An 18,449-nucleotide genomic window follows, 5' to 3' on the forward strand; every position below is an offset into this window, starting at 1 on the left:
GGGTGAGGGAGATACTGTGAAGCCCTGCCCTGCCACCTGAGCGGGGGAAACCTCTCCGAGGTCGGCGTTGCCCGAGGAACGTCAGTGCTTTCACTGCTCTGATCCTTCGGGATCCCTCCTCGCTGAGTCCCTCCCGAGGTCAGCGACGGGGAACTCCCGTCGGAGCCCAGGGATGCCGGCTCAGTCCACGAGGACATCCAAACTGGAAACCTTTTTTTGGTGACGCTGGGCGTGTGAGCGTGGCCTGGCCCATCCGTCGGGGCAGCCAACCGTTGGGTGACTTCCCCGTGTCCTGCTTCGGGGACCCCGCCACCTGCCTCCCCCCCAAAAGCCCGCCTGCTCCGTTCCTCTCACAAGAACCCGCTCCTACAAGCGCCAAAGGGATTGTGCGTTCGCCCCCCCCGGGCTCTTACCGCAGCAGCGGTTGAGACGTCGCACGCGTGCTCCTCCTCGGGAAGGTCCAGCTGCCCAAATTTCTCAGCCAGGTTGCTCCGAGCGGCGCGTTCAGCGAGGGAAGGGCTCTCGGAGCTTGTGGAGGAAGGCTCCTCCTCGCCGGGGGGCAGCTCCCCTGAAGAAGACGACACCGTACTGTCGACGGCGTCGGTCTGAGAGTCCGCGGGGCTCTCCCCCGGGCGAAAGGGCCCCTGGCACCGCGTGCTGGGATCCGGGGAGCTGCTAGGAGTCTGGTCAGGCTCCGACCGAGAGTCCGCGGGACACGTCTCCGGCCCGAAAGACTCCTCGCCGTCATCGCTCAGCTCCAGGAAGTCCCCGGTGCTGTTCAACGAGACGAACTTCTTGGGGTTGCTGTGCTCCACCACCTTCCTCCTGCTGCTCAGGACCTTGCTGGGCTTGCTGTAGAACAGAGCCACCCACATGTGAAGTATCAGCTTCATCTCTTCCACGTCGTCGGGCAGCTCGGGGTCCCAGGGCCTGGAAGGGAAAGCAAACACGGCTCGAAATGCCCTCACCCTCCCCTCCGGCTGACCAAGGTCACGCATCTCCTGCTTCCCCAAGCTGCTAAGCCCCGGTGCAGGAGGGCTGCGAGCGCCCAGCTGCGTCACGGATCACTCGACGTGGTTTCCGACGGGTTGGAAAGAAGAGAGGCAAGCGCTTGGGTGCGTGGCTCTAGGTACCAGAGCTTCGGCGCAACGCAACGGGGCATTCAGCACAAAGAAAAGGGCGATTACCGTGCAAAAGCAAAGCCAAAAGAGCAACGAAAACCTATTCCGAAAGTGCTCTGGCTGTTTCTCGAGAGGCGTCCCCCTGCGGACGCTCTTCCAGACTCACTCACCCATGCAGGGCGCGGATCACCGTCTTCTCCAGCTCGTTGTTGGTGTACTTGCTGTCCAAGCTGAAGAGGTAGCCAGCCTCCCGCCGGCACGTCACCTCCACGGACTCGCCGCAGCTCTTCACCGCGTGGGTCCTGGCGAAATCCTCCTTCAGCCCGGGGGAGAGCAGGCAGCTCCCGCAGCGCGCCGCCGCGGCCTCGGCGGGACGCTGCGGGCGGGCGCTGCCCTGCTGGTGGCGGAAAGGCAGCACCTTCCCCACCAGGGGTCCCGCCCGCGCGCCCCTCGTCCCGTTTCTGGAAGGCGCCGGCCCCGAGTACGGGGAGCTTTTGGGATACGGGTGTTTCTTCAGGTGCTCGGGCAGCAGCGAGGCGTACGAGTGCTCGGAGGAGATGAAGGAGTGCTTGTTGGCCTCGGCGGCCTCCTGAGCCTCCCTCGGGGGCAACGCGCGGGTTTTCGCGGGGTTGGGGTTCGGGCTGTTCTTCTTAGCGGAGATCCCGGGGCTTTTCTCCCCGGGCAGGGAGTCTTTTAAGTCTGTTTTTCCAGCAGGTGGAAGCTTCTGGTTGGGTGACGCTTTGCCAGGCAAGGCAGCTCCCTTCGCGAGCTTGTCTACCCTGTGGTACTCGTGGTCGGAGGCAGCGCGTGAGGATTTCTGCTTGCGGAGGCCCTGCTGCTCCTTCGCGGGGTCGCGGGGCGGGCTGCAGGACAGGGAGATCGTCCCGCCGTCCCTGGGGATGAACGGAGGAATGCAAGAACCCAGAGCCAGGTCAGCCAGCAAGTTCAGGGCGTGGGACTCGTAGTCGTTCCCCTTCGGATCAAAAACCTGGCTTGCAACAGCACCCGGGTAAATCTCACTCATCTGGCTATCCGCCGCGTGGCTCTGCGAAGAAGCGTCGCTCGGAACGGCGGCGAATGGCTCCTTCCCCTCTGCATTAAAACAAAAAAAAAGAGAACAGATGAAGGCCACGCAGTTCTGCCTCGAGAAGGGGTTCGAAGAAGGCTAACAAACGAATGGCATTCAGACAGGGACTGCGGCGTTCGGCGCACCTCACTTAATTCCCTCTTAAGGACCTCAGTTTGGCAGGAAGAAGCTGCCTCTCCGACAGCGACTTCGCGCACACGAAAACAACCCCAAAACCCCCGTGCTCACGCCAGCCGGGGCTGCTACGGAAGGATCCAGAGTCGGGATCCAGCTGACCGCAGGAACGGGGTTTATCCTCAAAAATAAATCGCACGGGACCCAGAGGGAAGAAAACTTCCCTTGGCCTCTGCGCACAGCGTAGTTTGGGCCGTTACGAACAGCCTGAGATATTTTTAAGTGCTTCGTTAATCTGTTTTTTTTTTTTAACTTTGTGCTTCTGGCCTGAAGACTTGCACTCCTCGCCACAGAAGAAACCCTGCGCTGTGTCCACAGTAACCCACATATTTACAACGAGCCCCCCAGCCCTCTAAAACACAGAGAACCCCCCCCCCTCTGCCCTCGTGCTTCCCCCTGCACACCCCCTCATCGGCACCACCCGCCCCTGAGCTGCCCCTCGGGGAACACGCAGAAACCTGGGGGCTCCCAGAGGCGGCAGGAGCCCAGAAAACAAGCGTTCAGTCAGCTCCCAGGACTAAAAACGCCCCTCGCCCTGGCTCGAGGCCCGTGTTCGTCAAGCACGAAGTCATTAACCGAGGTTAGCACCTTCCAAAAAGCAGCACGGCGTTTCTCCAAGCGAAACCTTATTAAACGAGAACCGCGCTGGGGTCCCGCGCATTGTATTTAATCTCCTTGGGAAGCACGCAGCAGAACGCATAAATCGAGTGGGGTTTTTTTTTGCTGCTAACCGCTCTTATTTTGCATTTCTGGCAGAACCCGGCGTTCGGCCTGTCTGATTTAGGTACGGAAGCACGGACGGAGCCCTCTGGGTGAATCGAACACAGTTCAGGACCCACCCTACGAAGAGCGCCGGCCGGAGCTGCTCCAGGAACCCCACGCCACGAGCGCAGTGAGGAGCAGCGTCCGACGGGCCCGCTGATGAAACCTGCCACGTATCAGGAAGCCTGACAGCAAGGCGGCGACAAAAGAGCACGAAGAGCGGACGAACCGAGAGCCGAGGTGGCACAACCGGTCTTGAAAGCCTCCCGCTTCGCCGGGGAGAGGGAAAAGGAAGCCCAGACACAGCTCCGAAAAAGGACGTCAAAGCTTGGGCGTGAGAAAAACGCGACGAATGAACAAAGAAAACGACTCTGCCGCTCCACCATTTATCTTGGCACCGTAATACTGGCTCTCAGTTTTAGAAGCAGACTCCCAGCCAGCACCTGCAGACGCCGCGCTCCGGGGCTACCCGACTCTGCCTCCTAAACCCCCTGCAGTCTGCGAAGGGTGTGACAGTTCCGCCCTTTTTTTTTTTTTAAAGCGACTGGATTAAGAAAATGGCCCGAAAACCTGGGCAGACGCTGGCCAAGAGCAGAGGGAGGCCCTCTGGCTGCTGCTGACCGCGCTGTTACCTCCACCTGGTCACGACCTGCCCCTGACGTTTGATGGCTCTACGCTTAAAGTAAACTTCCGCAGCGTTCTTACCGCTTTCTGCTGGCTTTTTGGCTGCAGGTTTCAGCGGGCCGCTCGCCACGCTTTTTGTCACCTTACTCTTCCCCGGCTTTGCGACGGCCTCAGCAGCAGGAACCTTTTTCACGTCTGAGTTCTTCGGCGTCTTTGGTCTCTTTGTTTCCAAGCCAGGGCTGTCGGGGGCCGAGGTTTCCTTCTGGGCGGGTTCGGCCTGCGTATTGTGCACAAATTCTGCAGACAGGACCTCTGCACCTGGGGCAAGGAAAAAGGGAAGGCATTTCTTTTCGTCTGAGACACGCTCAGATTGAAAACCCAACGGTCGCAAGATATGCAGCTGAAGACCGTGGCAGGACTGCTCTCGAAGTGACCGGCAGCAGCAGAACGGCCTTCGCTAACTCGATTTATGCTCCTGATCCAACGAGTTACTGATGCAAGTGATCAGAAAGCACTTATTAAAACCAGGCATCGCTTCTTCGGCTCGTTAGAAACCCGTTTTCCTGACCTAGAACGGGCGATCTTCAGGGATAAGCCACTCCAGTTCCTGCCTGGCACACCTGCACCCCTAGGGTACTTATTTACCTCTCCAAGAACCTCTCGCAGCTCCACCGGCAACGTCACCAGGAGCAGGGCAGGGCAGATCCCGGGGGCCTGCGGATCAGAGCTGCCTTCAGCCCAGCTGCCGCGCGCGCCCCCCGCGCATCCCCCACCCCTCTCCAGAGCTGCCACCGCCACTCGTGACGTGCGTAGGCGCCAGGGGAGAGCGCCGGGCGTGACGCCGCCTCTGCGCAGGTGGCTCCAGGCTTGGGATTCACCTCAACCCGCTCGGAGCGTCTCCGCGGATCAGGCGGAGACCGGGGCTGGCTCCGAAGGACGGGTTTTGCCCACCCTCTGTGCAGAGACAGGGGAGCTTTCCGAGGACAGCTGATCCCCCCCCCCCCGGGACACCCTGCGCGAACAGCTCGGGCCAGGCAGCAGCTCCCAGCAGGGCAGATCGGGCGGGATCAGTCTCGCGTTTGTCGTTCCAGCGAGGCCCCAAGCCAGAAAGCTGACCCTCAGGGAGCTTCCTAAGAAAGCCTCGGTATCCAAGCAGGCTGCCCTGGAGAAGCAGGAGGAAGCCGGTCCCAATTACACAGCACTTACCTCTTTTCCTTCTGTGCGGAAACTCTAAATTGGCTAATTTAAGCATGGGCTCTTTGGAGCTGGCCGTAAGCCCCGGCTTTTGGGGAAAAGAGAAGGCGATTTTCCTCTTGGTTGCTTTCCTGTCCCTGCTGCTGTCCCCCACCGGATGCATTTGCATCTTGAGGGGCGACCATTTCTTCCCGGCGCCGGTCACAGCGGCTTGGCTGGATTTCCTCTTGTTCTGCTGCATCCAAAGCTCGCTGGCTGAGCTCACGTCTTTTGGGGGGCCCTCACCGCTCCAGCCCGGCCCCGCAGCGGTGGGCTTTGGGTTCTCACCCTTGAGTTTGACTTCCGCTGGCAGGTCAGGAGGAACAGGGTCTGGCGGCGGAGCTAAAGGGCAATCCGCTTCCCGAGCAGCCTCCGAGCTGCAGCAAAGAGACTGAACAGCACCAGCCAAACATCCTAAGGCAGCCGACATTTCCAGAGTGTAGCTGCTGGGATCGGAGAGGTAATGCTGCAGCTGGGAGAAGGACTGCTCTGAGCGCTTTTCGGAGGATTTAACACGTTCATCCTCGGCTGGCGGCAGGTGAGAAGGACGGGGAATGTCGTCGTTCGGGCCCGAGGCGTGCTGCGCGTTTTGCTCAAGCTTTGCGTACTCCTGGAAGTGCTGTTTGATGCGCACGTCGGTACTGAGCGCGTCCCCCCGGGGAGAACTGGTGGCTTTCTGTAAGGCATAGCGAAGCCCGGGCAAAACCGAGGCTATCTTTAAGGAGACGTCGCTACCTTCCCTTTCGTCTTCCGGATCGTGCTCTTCAGCTGAGAAAGGAAAAGAAAACAATTTTACCCGTATTAAAAAAAGGATTAAATTCCCCTGAGTCGCCTCACCGCTACGTGCTAAGGGAACGTGAAAGATCTGAAAGGGCCCCCGGAGCCAGCTCACGAAAAGCCAGCCCCAGGGGCAACGTCCTGGTTTGAGAGACGATTGTCACTGCTCAAGGTAAAAAAGAATTGCATGTGGGAGTCAAAAAGGAATTAAATGAAGACGAAAGACTCCCGTTGTATCTGCTAGCCCCATTTGCAGGAAACCACAGTGAGATCACACGCAGCAGTCTCGTCCCCTCGCGCTAGCAATTTTAGGCCAGTCAGAGCTCTGAAAATATTTTTTTCTTTTTGAACTTGCATAAATTTAGGCTTGCCCATGCAGGGTGTTTAGACTACCACCATCTTCAGATCACTCGCGGTGTTTGTTTCCTGATGAAATGCAACCTCCAGCAGCTCCATCTCTACCTGCTGCCAGCGTGGGTGGACGCAGGGCACACCAAGCCCCAGAGTTTGTGCTCTGGAGTGGGACGGGGAAAGGCAAGAAGCAGTTTGGGGGACAGCACGAACCCCTGGGTGATTTTATCAAGCCGGAGGCCTGGTCCTGCCGAAGAGAGCTGGCTGTCACTAATTTCAGCAGGAGCAACGTCCTACCCCGTCCAGCGCGTGGTGTCATCCAAGCTGAGGGTTTGGCTCTCGCCAGGGTCAACGCGAACGAGTCCCCAAGGCTCGAAGAAGCGCAGCCTCACGGATGGCACGGTGGGAATGGGTTCTGCTTGGCGCAGCGACGGCACAGACCCACCGAACGTTAGGGATCGGAAGGGACCTTGAAAGCTCTCCTAGCCCAATCCCCCCCCCGCTGGAGCAGGAACACCTCGAGCAGGTCACACAGGACCGCGTCCAGGCGGGTTTTGAACGTCTCCGGAGAAGGAGACTCCACAAGCCCCCCGGGCAGCCTGTCCCAGCGCTCTGTCAGCCTCACCGGGAAAAGTTCCCTCCTGTGAACACCTCCCATGCCCCAGCTTGCACCCACTGCCCCTTGTCCTATCATTAGATGTCGCCACAAAGAGCCTGGCTCCGTCCTCCTGACGCCTGCCCCTTACGTATTTATAAACATTGATAAGGTCACCCCTCAGCCTCCTCTTCTCCAAGCTAGAGCCCCAGCTCCCTCGGCCTTTCCTCGGAAGGGAGACGGCTCCGCTCCCTCAACCATCCTCGTGGCTCTGCGCTGGGCTCTCTTGCCGTGTCCCCTTAGCATCCAGAAACGCCCGGAGAGCCTGTTGGTGGCCCGCCCTCCCTGCACAAGCAAGACTCATCCAGCTTCATCCGCCCGCGAGGCTGCGGACGGCCTGATGCTTTGCACTTGCAGGCTTGGCCCATCTGCGTTACCGCTCAGCGCTTGCGTTTGGCTGCAGGACCGGGCTGACGTCCCCAGCGTCCTTCCCCGTCACATCCCTTCCCAGCAAGGCGAAAGCTAGCCATGCCCGGGAGGTGGGGAGCCTGGCTTTCTTCTCCCCTTCTCAGACGCGTGGTTTTTTTTCGGCTACTGGCCCTGCCTGGCGCTGGCACTGCTGCTCCTCGTTACCGGTGAGTCCGGGCATCCCTGCGAGCCTGCCTCCTCCTCCGCTGGCTCGGGAACGGCTGCGGCACGCCGGCACGGCGGGCTCGTTATCCCTGCCCTACATTCCTGCCGGCGGCTGTCTGGACAGGAAGAAAAACGCCTCCCGAGGCTGCTCCTTTCAAAACGGGAAGCATTATTCAGGATCCGAGTCCAAGCCCGGTGACTTCAAACGCGTCTGTACTTCACCTCCTTCCCTCTTTGCGTCCCCCCGCTGTCTTCGGTCACCGTCCCCTTCCGTCCCCAAAACCCTCGCGCATTTATCTTCAGAGAAAGGAGAAGCCACAAAGCCGAACTGGTTGTAATCCCAGCGAGAAGAGCTCCCGGTCCCATAGGAGAGTCGGGGCTGGCTGGGCTTACGCCACTCGCGTAGGAAGAAACGGGACAGCACGTGCGGGAGTGCTGCTGGCACCAGAGGGAAAACATCTGGAAGCCATCGGCGCTCCGACCGTGTCACGTAACAACACGGAGCGTTTGCTCAGCGTTACCCTCTCCCCCTGCCTCTTTCGCTTCACCGCCAGCTGCTCCCCGCCTGCCCACACTTTGCCTCCTCTTTGGCATCAACGTGAGCCCCGGGCAACGCCTGCTACAGCCCCTGGCCTTCCTACCAAGCAGCCACTTGTGCCCTCTCTGCTTCGGGTTGCTCCCGTTTAACTAAACCCCTCTGCTCTGGAGGGTATTTTCTCCCAGCTTCAGGATCTCGCTATCCGAGCGGTCAGTTCCCATTTCCAGTCTGATCTCCAAGCGTTTTTCCCCTTGGCCTCACCAAACTTTATGCCCTCGCTTCAGGCATCCCAGCAAAAGCCTCCTGATCCCAGGCCTGTCCCGGCAGTTTGGATTTTTGGACCGCCTCTGGGTACGCCCGTCTCTCTCCTGCGCCTAAAAAAAGAAATGCGAAAGGCTGCCACGCTAACGCAGCCACCAGCAGCATGCCCTCAGAGTCTCGCTGACTGAATTCAGGCCTCAAAGACGTTTGCACCTCACACTGCCAAGTTTTACCATCGCGTCTTCACAAGACTTACGAAGCCCACTTCGCGTGCGGATCCCCGAAGGAGAAAGTTTATAGCTGGAGGTTAAACCCCAAAAAGGACAAAGCAACCCACGTGCTGAAGCGCTGGCAGGTTCTGTTGGCGTTCCTGCTGATTTTATCTTCCGGGGAGGGGAGGTGGGAATGTCCTGTGACTGGCAACGCCGGTCATCGCACACGCGGGCAGACTGAAATACCAGGGTGTGCTGGCACGAGCGGTCCCTTGGCTTGTCCCTAGGATGACTCAACAAAAAGCAAGCCAGAAGTTACGCAGAGCGAAAGGCCCCTGTTTATATCCTGCTTTGGGGACCTGCAAGGCCAGAAGCCTTTCTGTTGAAGCGCGTGAAGTGAGAGGTGCACGGATGAACCTGTCCAGGGCAGCCGAGCAGTAACTTTATGTCCCCAAGAGGAAAACTGTAGAGCAAATATTTCCACATGGTGCAGCATAAAAAAAAAAGATCCAGAGCTGTGCCTCACCTCGAAGGCAGCAACGCACCGCGGCCCTGCCCGACAGCATCTCCCTGCCCCCTTCACTCACTGCTCTGAAGGGAGCAAGTCCCCTTCCCTGCCCCTCTTCCCCCTGCCAGCAGCGACCTTTCACAGAACCCGTTGCATTTGTTATTTCAGCAGGGGACGATTCACTTGTATTTCAGGCTTTTTTCCTGCTGGTTTAGCAAACCACATCACCTCCACGCAGGGTCCAGCAAATGCCACGAGGTTTTACCCCCTCATAGGACACACGTAAGTCAGTGCTGGGAGCAGATGTTGCTGAAAACCAACTCGGAGGAAGAAAAGCGGTTATTTTTCACTCAATAATTGCAGAAAAGCAATTACTTTTCACTACTTTTGCCCCTCCTGTGAAGGCGCAAGGATGTGCAGAAGGGTCAAAACACGGAGACCTGGTTTACATCAGCTTAAAAATGCAGCATGGCTACGCAGATGGAACTCCTCTCTCCTCTTTTAACACCCTTTGCACTAAAGCTGTAGGTGGTACTGAGCCGAGAGATCAGCTTTTCAGGAGGAATACGTTTGCTAGAACCCTCAAATGAAGATCCTGCCCCCAAAATGGAGCATCTGAAGCCAGCAAAGAGAACCTCCCTACCTCTCAGGCACACTGCTCGGGACGAGGTGAACAGAAACAGGGCCAGCAGGCTGACGGGCTCCTTGGGGTCGGATCCTGTGAAGTAAAGCGACAGGTTTTGTTTAAACTGCCGGCGCCCGTCCTCTAAACGGGGGCAGGTCATTTAAGTCCAAGTGTATTACCATCATCTCGTGCCAACGCAGAGGAGGTCAGGAGGATAAGAACTCCTTGATCTTGTAAATATTTGATGATCGCCTGTAAGGAACAAACGAGAGTTAGAGCAGCCTCCCCCTTCCCTCCTAAACACGCTTTATGGCACTCGGCACAGCTGTCAACAAGCCCTGAGCGCCGGTGAACGTGTGCCAACAGCACCGGCTCAACCCCTGCCGAGGACGCTGCCGTGCCACTTGAGTCACTGGGACTTGGAACCCGAAGCATTCCATTTAAGGCTGTTATTCGTCTCGGAGTCCTCCCATCTGTTACTTAAAACAAAATACACGCTTAGCCAAACCGATTGCTAGGAACAATTAACGAGCAAGGTTAATAATTTCAGTCCCTTCGGTTCAAAAGTCCCTGGGCATCTCAGCCACGAATGCTTCTCAGCAGCGCGAGGGGAGGGCTTTCCCAGAAGGGAAAGCAAAGCTGGACACGAGCGTCTGACTACACAGCCAACGGCTCCAGCCACAAGCCCGGCTGAGTTCAGGCCACGCAGCCTGCTTATTAGCAGCATCAGCATTAATAAACATTAGAGAAAAACCATGTGCTGAGCCTGAGAGACTGCTATGACTCCGTCTCGGAAGTGGATGACTGCATGTCTAAAAAGATCCGTGGGTTTATCGAGGCTTTTCTTGGATTTGGGTGTTGCCTAATACCTCAGAGCTGGGCTCGGGCTGCCTTTTCTTCCACGAGCACACCCATTTGGATCTCTTTCTTCCGTGTAGACATGTCTTTTAGGGGAACTTCCAGGACACGAGTAACTCTAGGGGCTCCTAATGCTCTGTGAAAGCTCGCCGGTCCCATTCAGCACATGCAGACGTAACAGAGGATTGGACTGGTGCCCAGCCCGCATGACAACGGAGCAGCTTTGGAAACGCTGAACAATTTCAGCGCGGTATTCGCCCTTCGGAACGGTAGCTCCTTGCTTCAAAATCGTCTCAAGCCAGCCGAGCAGAGCGGATGAAAGCCAAGACGTCACCCGGCTCAATGGAACAGCCACCGTTTCTCACGAGCGGGGCGATTTTCAGGCACACGCGGGGGAAAGGCAAGCCACAAAGTCAGCAGCTGCCTGACACAGAGCTGCGAGAAGTCACCCTCCACCCAGAGGAGTGCAGCTGGCCTCAAGCAACCCTGCTCATTCCCAGCTACTCTTTCATTTTCACTTGCAAGCCGCACGCCAGGCTCGCACACCACGGAAGGGGAAAGGAAACAGAGGGCGTTTTTCACCTGGGCTGCTGGGGGCGGCTGCCAAAGAGGATTCACCTACAGCCCTTCAGCAGCACGTTGGGAAGGGAAAAAGCACACCCAAAGTGGCTGTGACCGTGTCCTCGCTGAGATACGGGAGAGGGTTTAATCCAGATTGACAGGTATACAAAGGTAGGGAAGCTTTAGGGAAGCTTTAGGGAAACAGTGCTCCTGCTGGCTTTCAGCACCAAGCTCCTCACGGCCACACCTCAACCACCTCATCTTCCCCAGCTCCTCTACAGAGTCCAGCTCTGCGAGGCTTGGCAGAAACGAAAAGAAAAGGAGCGCGGACAAGCTTACGTCCCTGCAGACGCTGGGAACCCGGAGCAGTGCAGCACCAGATGAACTTCAGCGCGGATGGGTCTGCGCCACAGCCAGATGCCCGCCCGATGCTGCACAGCTCAGGATCACCAGCACGAGAAGGGATATTTACGTTGTCGACGCTATCTCCTTCTTCACTTCTCCTGTTGTCACCGATAAAAGGCAGTCTCACCAACAATTTATGGAGTCTGAGAGCCTTTCCTGCAAACGCTTGCTCTGGTATGTTACACGCGGGCAGAAGGACATTGGTGGGCAGCTCTTCAGCAGTGCCTCACAGCGGCAGCCCTTCCGGGCAGGTCGTGGAGCGCTGCCAGCTTACGCTGAGGGGAGGACGGGCCCAGCCAGTTGTGTGTTTTCAGGGAATTTAAAACCCTGAACCTACAGGAAGTGTCAGATGGGACAGCGCAACCAGCAGCGGCAAAGCCAAGCCCCAAGCGCAAATCCCAGCAGAAGGGCTGAGCTCCTCAGGGGCGGTGCTCAGCCCCTGGAGTCAAAAGGAGACGCGAAGATTGTGCTGGGAGCAGAAAAACCCCAGTGTGCTGGAATAAGTCTTATCGGGTCATATTGTGCAAGCAGACCTCAGCAACAAACAGATGGGAAAAATCTCTTTTAAAGCAAAGAGAAATCTCAGTATCTCGGGAAGCCCCTGAGGCTTCATCAGTGTAGCTGTGAGGAGCTGAGTGGGGACTATTTTTCAGCCAGGAAAAAAAAGGAAGAAAGGCAGGCGCGTGGCAGCTTATGTCTTTTGCTTAGTAATCATCATTCTAGTATTGCAAGGTCCCGCTTTCTTAGTATATAAGATCCCCTTGCAGCCCTTTTTCACTACGGAAATGCAAAGACAACCCAATAAACCAGCCTCACCTGGCACAAAGACGGCCAAAAACATCTGCCTGCGACAAGGCGCACTCACCCCAGAAATCAGTTCCCAGCTCACAGGGAGTAGTCTTCAGTTAAAAGAAAGACTGAACTACGTTGGAGAATAACTAAGCATGAAAAGAACGCTTAAAGCAGAGAAATTCGTTCCATTTTGCATTATTTCAGAATCTGTGAACAACGCTACCAAAGGCTCAAAAGATCATTTAAAAGAATATTTTCCTGCCAGAATGAAAATGTTATAAAATACTTACCAAGTCCCTTTTCTTTAGATTTTCCAACAACTGATTCATTTTATGTTGATCCTTATTTGCTATTTCCACTTCATATAGACTGAAGTAAACGCCCTGGAAGCAGACTGCAGACAAAAGAGAGAGAACTTCATGTTGAAGTAACGTCTCTTGCATCAACTCCAAACAAACAAGCACTCCCCTACCGGGAAGGTGGGGGCGCAATTGATGGAAGCACTGTTTTTGTTTTGTTTTTTTAAAAGAAAAGCGAAAAAACAAACCTGTTATTAAGATTTCCTAACATAAGACATATGCATTCATATTATAGTGAGTTTCCTCTTCAACCCCTGGTTCGCAGGAGATGTTTCCTATCTTACCTCTGCAGCTAAGGAAAGCAATTTAAGTGGTGTTGCCGTGTGCTTCAACAGACACAGCGAGCCCTTCAGAGGGAAATACCTCATTTTAACGTGCTGCTACGGAGCCTCTTTATTCTGCAACTCCCAAGGCGGTTTAAAAAAGATCTCAGACCCACCCTACCTGCTCCTGAATCTCACAGCAAAATTGAGCTACTGCAGGCGGCCACAGCTTTTGGCTTTGGCTGGCAGCTGCCCCACTCAGCCCAGCTGCAGGAGGCGCTGGGTCAGACCCCGAGAGGTGCAATGTCCCTCACCTCACTGGGAAATCCTGTAGGACGGGGAAAGCCTGTTTCCCTGCAAATGTCCCCTGCAAATGCTGGTGGGTTTTACACTCACCTTCGTTCTCAATGTAATTTCTTTTCCCAAACGCAGCTTCGGGTAGCTTTTTCTTCAAGTCAGACAAACCCATGACATGGTTAATGTCCAGGTTGGGAGGCCTGTGGGGTGAAAGCAGCGGAGCTCGCATGCATAAAAGGCTCTCAGGATTAAGCACAGCAAAGAGCCCAGGTAGCCCCGTCACTGTGAACCACTCCAAACACTGATATTGGTGCCCTGCTACCGGCTGTTCCAAGTTGCCACCTGCTGGATGGCCCCTGACTAATGAAGATTTTAAATACCTCTTTTTTCTTTTTTTTTTTTTTTTTTTAACGCTAGTTACCTCAATACTTTATTTGTCACCGTGCCGATCTGTAAACACAATTGGCTAACTTTATTTGCCCTGTCAGGAAGCCCACTTCTCACAAGGAGAAATAATCCCCAGCAGGAATAATTGATTTAGAATAAACATCCCCAAACAGTTAACATAACAAAGTGGTGACAAAACGCAGCTGTTTTCCAGCTGTAGCACGAAGCCTCATCTCGTGTCCTCCTCCAGCTGCTACTGCGTGTGACACCACGCTGCTGGCTGCCCCAAATCCCTTCCTGACACTGATGATTTCCCCGACTGTGTGTAAGGTAATCTGGCACAGCTGCAAGAAGCTGTTGATCAACAAAGGGATGGGGCAGGGGGCACAAAATTGGCTTTTGCTGGTACACGGATACGCAGGTGCTGGAAGCCAACCTGCCTGCTAAGGACCCAAAAGGATCCCAAAAGGATCAGTAAGAGCGGCTGCAATGCTGCACACTCCAAATATTGCACAGAAAGGAGAGGAAAGGGCAACTCACAGTTGTGCTGGAATCGTGGAGCTGTACGGGGTCCTCAGGGCAATGTTGCACAAGAGCTGGCCCCGGATGGAGAGCTGCCCCCTCCACGGGCAGTAAAATGCTGCAGGTAAAAGAGAGAACGGCTCAGAAAAAGCAGGAAAAAAGAGGAGTGCAAACAGATAAAGGTACATTTATCAAACCAATCCAACCAACGGATGCCCTTACCTTTGTGGTTAGGCTCAGGTCTAGAGAAAAGGGAGAAAAAGAGAAATATTTAGCAATGGGAAGGGGAAAAACAGCCCACACAAATAACCCAGTATTTTGGAAGGACAGCAAGCTGCTTACAGGCTCTCTCTAGCTAAGACGGGCATCTCCTTTGGCTCTCTGTACTGGCAGGTGATGACTATGTACGGGCAGATCTGCCTGGGGCGCTCCGCGGCGCTGCCATCGGACACTTCGTACACGTAATACTAAGGGGAGAGGGGAAACAGATGAAAATACGTGGTGGAGAACGAGCAAAGGCACCTCAGCCAACGCCGTGCTTCCCTGCTGCCTGCAAGCGAGCTGTCTGCACGGTCCTTCCGCTACAAACCCCGTACCTGGCTCTGCTCGAAGGCCTGGCAGGGGCTGGCCTTTGACGGTCCGATGTTCTTGCTCACGGCGACGTGACAGTCGTAGCCGGGAGAGGGGCAGGTGTAGCTGGTTGTGTAATTCTCGGACACCACCTTGACCTTCCCCTGGGTAAGCAAATTTAATAACGATAATAAAAAGAATAGACAAAAGTGTTTGCAGGAACATATTTTAAAGGACCCCCGCATCATCCTCTTCCCCAAAGAGGAGTGTTCTTGTCTTGAGGGGGCTGTGGGTGTTTGAATCCTTCCGAACAGGAGGGGCTGCCCTGTCTGAGCTTGGCGTGGCAGACAAACCAGCCCTACTGAGGAGAGCCAAGAGGAGCAATGTGTTTTCACAGCCTGCTACAGAGAGCAGGAGCCAGTGGGGAAGTGAGAAAGGGGCCCTCCGCCAGCCCCACGGAGGAAGGGAGTTCCTCCTTAAGGAGGAACTTGAACTACCTTAAGACCCCTGCCTCAAACTGCAAAAATGCATGAGATTTCAGGGGAAAAAAGCGATCCTGTTGGAAATTTCTGATCGCAGGGGTGGCATTTGGAAGGTTTTCCGCATCCCTGCCGGCCGCCAGCCAAGCCCAGCCTGATGTCTTGCCTTCTAGTCTGGCACATCCCATGGTTAAAAATCCCAAAGAGCTCTCAACAGAGCTGACTTTCCACCCTGCCCCACCACACCGATGGGCACCAACGTGCCCTTAAAAACCGCCTGCATCGTACACCGATTTCAGATAAACCACTCCACATAAAAAGAAAAAACTTGCGTTTTACCTTAATGAGCTTGCAGATGACAATATAGCCTGATTTGCCGTGGTACCAGGGTCTTGGAAGAAGACAGTCTGCGTACTTGGAGATATACACCCCTGTGAAACCAAAGCAGTGCAAGACAGCATGAACGGTCTGTCGAGCAATGCTGAGTGCTGAAAAACCTGTAAAGAGGAAGCTCCTGTGAAGGGGATTCTCTGAAGGGCCAGCACTGCAAACCTCATCGAACTCTGCTGCCACAAAAAGGGTGAAACTCTTTTTGACTCTCTTCCTATTTTGACTGCTGGTGTGGAACAGCATTTTGTGCTTCAGGGTCAGCTCTAGGAAAGGAGTGAGCAGTTCACTTGGGTTTCTTTTGGGACAGGAGCCCAGTTAGTTTCAGTTTTGTCTGCAACACATGACAGTGCTGAAAAACGTACCAAGCAAGGGCTTGTCCCTCCTAGGGAGATGTGACAAAGGGCTTCCAGGTGTGACTGGAAGCTGGGCTGGCTCTCTGCTCAGTTTGGAGTCGTGCAACAGCAATATGGATGTTTGTATGTGGGGAGCACGAGCTGCAGAGGTGCTTGAGCAGGCCCATAGCACAACACAGCTGCCCTTTTTATGGCCCTTCAGTGGTGAAGACTTCCAGGACAAGCACTGGGAGACACTGTGCTTCTGGCAGGGTTTCTTTGAGCACTGCACGTCTTGAGAACTCCAGCCTTAGGGCAAAGAACAAGCATGGGCTCTAAAGGGCTTTGGCACATCCCGATCTGCTCTGGTTATTAACAGGACTGCTGGCAAAAGCTCAGCAAATCGGTTCTGAAGAGCAAACCGGTGTGTAGAGCTGCCAAAAAGTCACTTTGGTGACAAAGGTGGTTATTAACAAAGGAAAAAAAGCCTGAAATGGAGAGGAGAAGAGACGACATATTTCCTGGGGAAGATCCTCATCTGATTGAGGGGACAGAAGGAAAACACTGCTCCTTCCTCGATCCAAGCAAATGCAATTTCTCTGGTAAGAATCACACGCACCTCTGTGGGTCTTTGCAGTAAGCACCGAGGCAGTACCAGGAATTTAGCTGGCCTTTTGGTTTTGTTTTTAAAGGAGACAGTGTCTCCAGAACAGTGAACTGAATGGAAATCTTACCTTTCGCTGGATCACCAAGCATGGAAATAGAGCTGCTGTTAACTCGGAGGCCTGTCTGACACACTTCTTTGGCCTTCAAAAGAAGAAACAGCCTCTTTTACTGTCTGTTTTCAAAGGTGAGGGGCACAGCTACCAAATTCTGCAGTACAACAGTCAGCAGAATACTTGCAGCGGGCAAGTCAGTTACAAATCACCGCAGACCCAAAACACGTGCAGTATAAACACTCCTAAACGCGACAACCACTGAAACCAACAGGAAGAAAACGTGTCATTTTGGGTGTTAAATGCTGACGATACTTATAAAGGACTGCTCCAACAACCTCCACGGAAACAGAAGCCTTTTCCACGTTTGTGGGGCGAGGAAAAAGCTTCAGAAGACCTGGAAAAAATCCAGCATCTCCAGAAAGAGGTGCAAGGATCCGGCTGGACTTTGCACTTTCTTTATGTGCACAGGAAATTTGTTGAAAGATAACCACAGTGGGGTTGGCACGAACAGTAAGGACGTTTTCTACTCCATGCTTACACACACACGGGCACAATTGCTGCCTTGGGAGTGTCTCACCCACTGCGATTTGATCCACTTCCAAAGCAGATTCATTAAAGCGTGCCAAGACCAAACGTATATTGACCAGAGTGACAACAAGAGCAGCCAGTTTGAACTCGGTATGGGTGAGAAATAAAAGCAAATTGCTCAAACTGTGCTCAGCCTCTTTATAAGCAACACGGAGAGCTTACCTCATCTAACATCTGCCTCCTAAAAGCCAAGTGTTTAGATTATCGAGCTAGATTCCTCCTCTGAACAACAGACGGAGGAATCTCCAGACAGCAATTTAGCTCGAGGATTTTAGGTGCCTACATTAGATGAGGTCTCGAGCTCCCTCCTTCCTGTACAAGGAGCCAGTCACTTGGCACAGGCAGTGCTAAATTTCAAACAGCTAAAACAAAGCGGGACAGTTCCTTCTCCCCGGTTTTGACTGAATGTTGTTTGTTCTGATGCATCTTAACCCAAACTGAACTGAATTAAACTGCATTCAGGCCACTGTCATCCTGAAAAAAACCATCCCTGCAGGGATTTACCATGGCATCACTAAAAAATGTTAAAAGTGAGTACCCACTGGACTTCGTGAGCATCCTCGTGTGGGCAAACTCTTCACACAAAGTCAAAAGCATCCTCGTGAAAAATGGGCAAGAAAACTATTTCCCAGTAGCTGTCAGACTCTCTCCCCATGTAGACAGGGAAACCAAGGGAACCTGTCCAAAACCACCTGATAAACTCCTGCCTTCTATCACAGAAATGTTTTTCTCTTCTAATCGTGCGTGAAAGGTTTCACCTCGCTGTACTTGACCGTAAATCCACTGGAACAAAGGAAAACTCCTTACAGCTCCCTGCAGAGGGCAAAGGAGACCTCAAACAGCAACCAGCTGGAGAGTCTGAAAACAGGATCCATCCCTAAACCTCCCGGGTGCTGCTTTCTGAACCTGCTTTGGAATATTTACGCAGCGCTAACTGTGCAGGTAACCAGGGTGTGAAAAGCCAGGACGCTCTGTCAACGGAGTTGCTGGGCTTTTGTGGGAAGGAGCGCATTTGCAGGCACTTGGCATCGACTTTCTAAGCTGAGTAAACATTTTAGCTTACCTCTTCTTCATTGTCAAACAGGAGAAACGCGAAGGTCTCCTCCAGCTCCTCCTGGCTGTATCCGGCGGCTTCCTTTGCTTGGACAAAAGCTTTGAGCTGCAGAAGACACAACAACGTTTCGTTCTAGCCCATTCGTGCTACAGCCCAGTGACCGAGCAGTACGGAGAACGTGTGCCGTCAGGACAGCGTGCCCCGCGGACCTCCAGCTGCGTGGGCATCCCCTTCCCCGGGCACACGCACGCCCCATATCCCACAAGAACCCCAATCCGTACAGCTCTCTGACTCCGTTTTGTCCCCAGAAGAACATTTAACACCCTCTAAAGGAGGGCAGGCACATCCAGCCCCGCAGCATCCCCGCTGTGG

General features: G+C 54.5%; 1 protein-coding gene across 8 annotated transcripts in view; it reads right to left on the bottom strand.

Moving 5' to 3' along the window:
- The window catches only part of TASOR2 (transcription activation suppressor family member 2), a 39,119-nt gene that overhangs the window by 8,850 nt on the left and 11,820 nt on the right, over window positions 1–18,449 (bottom strand). For 5 of the 8 annotated variants that reach the window (XM_083841360.1, XM_083841362.1, XM_083841357.1 and 2 more), the window contains 16 exons: window positions 18,087–18,182; window positions 16,451–16,523; window positions 15,334–15,425; window positions 14,542–14,679; window positions 14,288–14,412; window positions 14,168–14,187; window positions 13,964–14,063; window positions 13,136–13,236; window positions 12,408–12,511; window positions 9,681–9,753; window positions 9,520–9,594; window positions 4,975–5,769; window positions 4,414–4,482; window positions 3,850–4,086; window positions 1,292–2,213; window positions 414–930 (listed from right to left, as the gene is read on the bottom strand). In XM_083841360.1, coding sequence (XP_083697486.1) covers window positions 414–930; window positions 1,292–2,213; window positions 3,850–4,086; window positions 4,414–4,482; window positions 4,975–5,769; window positions 9,520–9,594; window positions 9,681–9,753; window positions 12,408–12,511; window positions 13,136–13,236; window positions 13,964–14,063; window positions 14,168–14,187; window positions 14,288–14,412; window positions 14,542–14,679; window positions 15,334–15,425; window positions 16,451–16,523; window positions 18,087–18,182 — 3,537 coding nt within the window. Of the gene's footprint in view, window positions 1–413; window positions 931–1,291; window positions 2,214–3,849; window positions 4,087–4,413; window positions 4,483–4,974; window positions 5,770–6,426; window positions 7,573–9,519; window positions 9,595–9,680; window positions 9,754–12,407; window positions 12,512–13,135; window positions 13,237–13,963; window positions 14,064–14,167; window positions 14,188–14,287; window positions 14,413–14,541; window positions 14,680–15,333; window positions 15,426–16,450; window positions 16,524–18,086; window positions 18,183–18,449 lie in introns of those variants that run through there. The other 3 variants (XM_083841358.1, XM_083841363.1, XM_083841364.1) reach the window with 3 other exon arrangements.

The sequence above is a fragment of the Anser anser genome (genome assembly GCF_964211835.1).
Source record: "Anser anser genome assembly, chromosome: 1".
Classification (NCBI taxonomy): Eukaryota; Metazoa; Chordata; class Aves; order Anseriformes; family Anatidae; genus Anser; species Anser anser.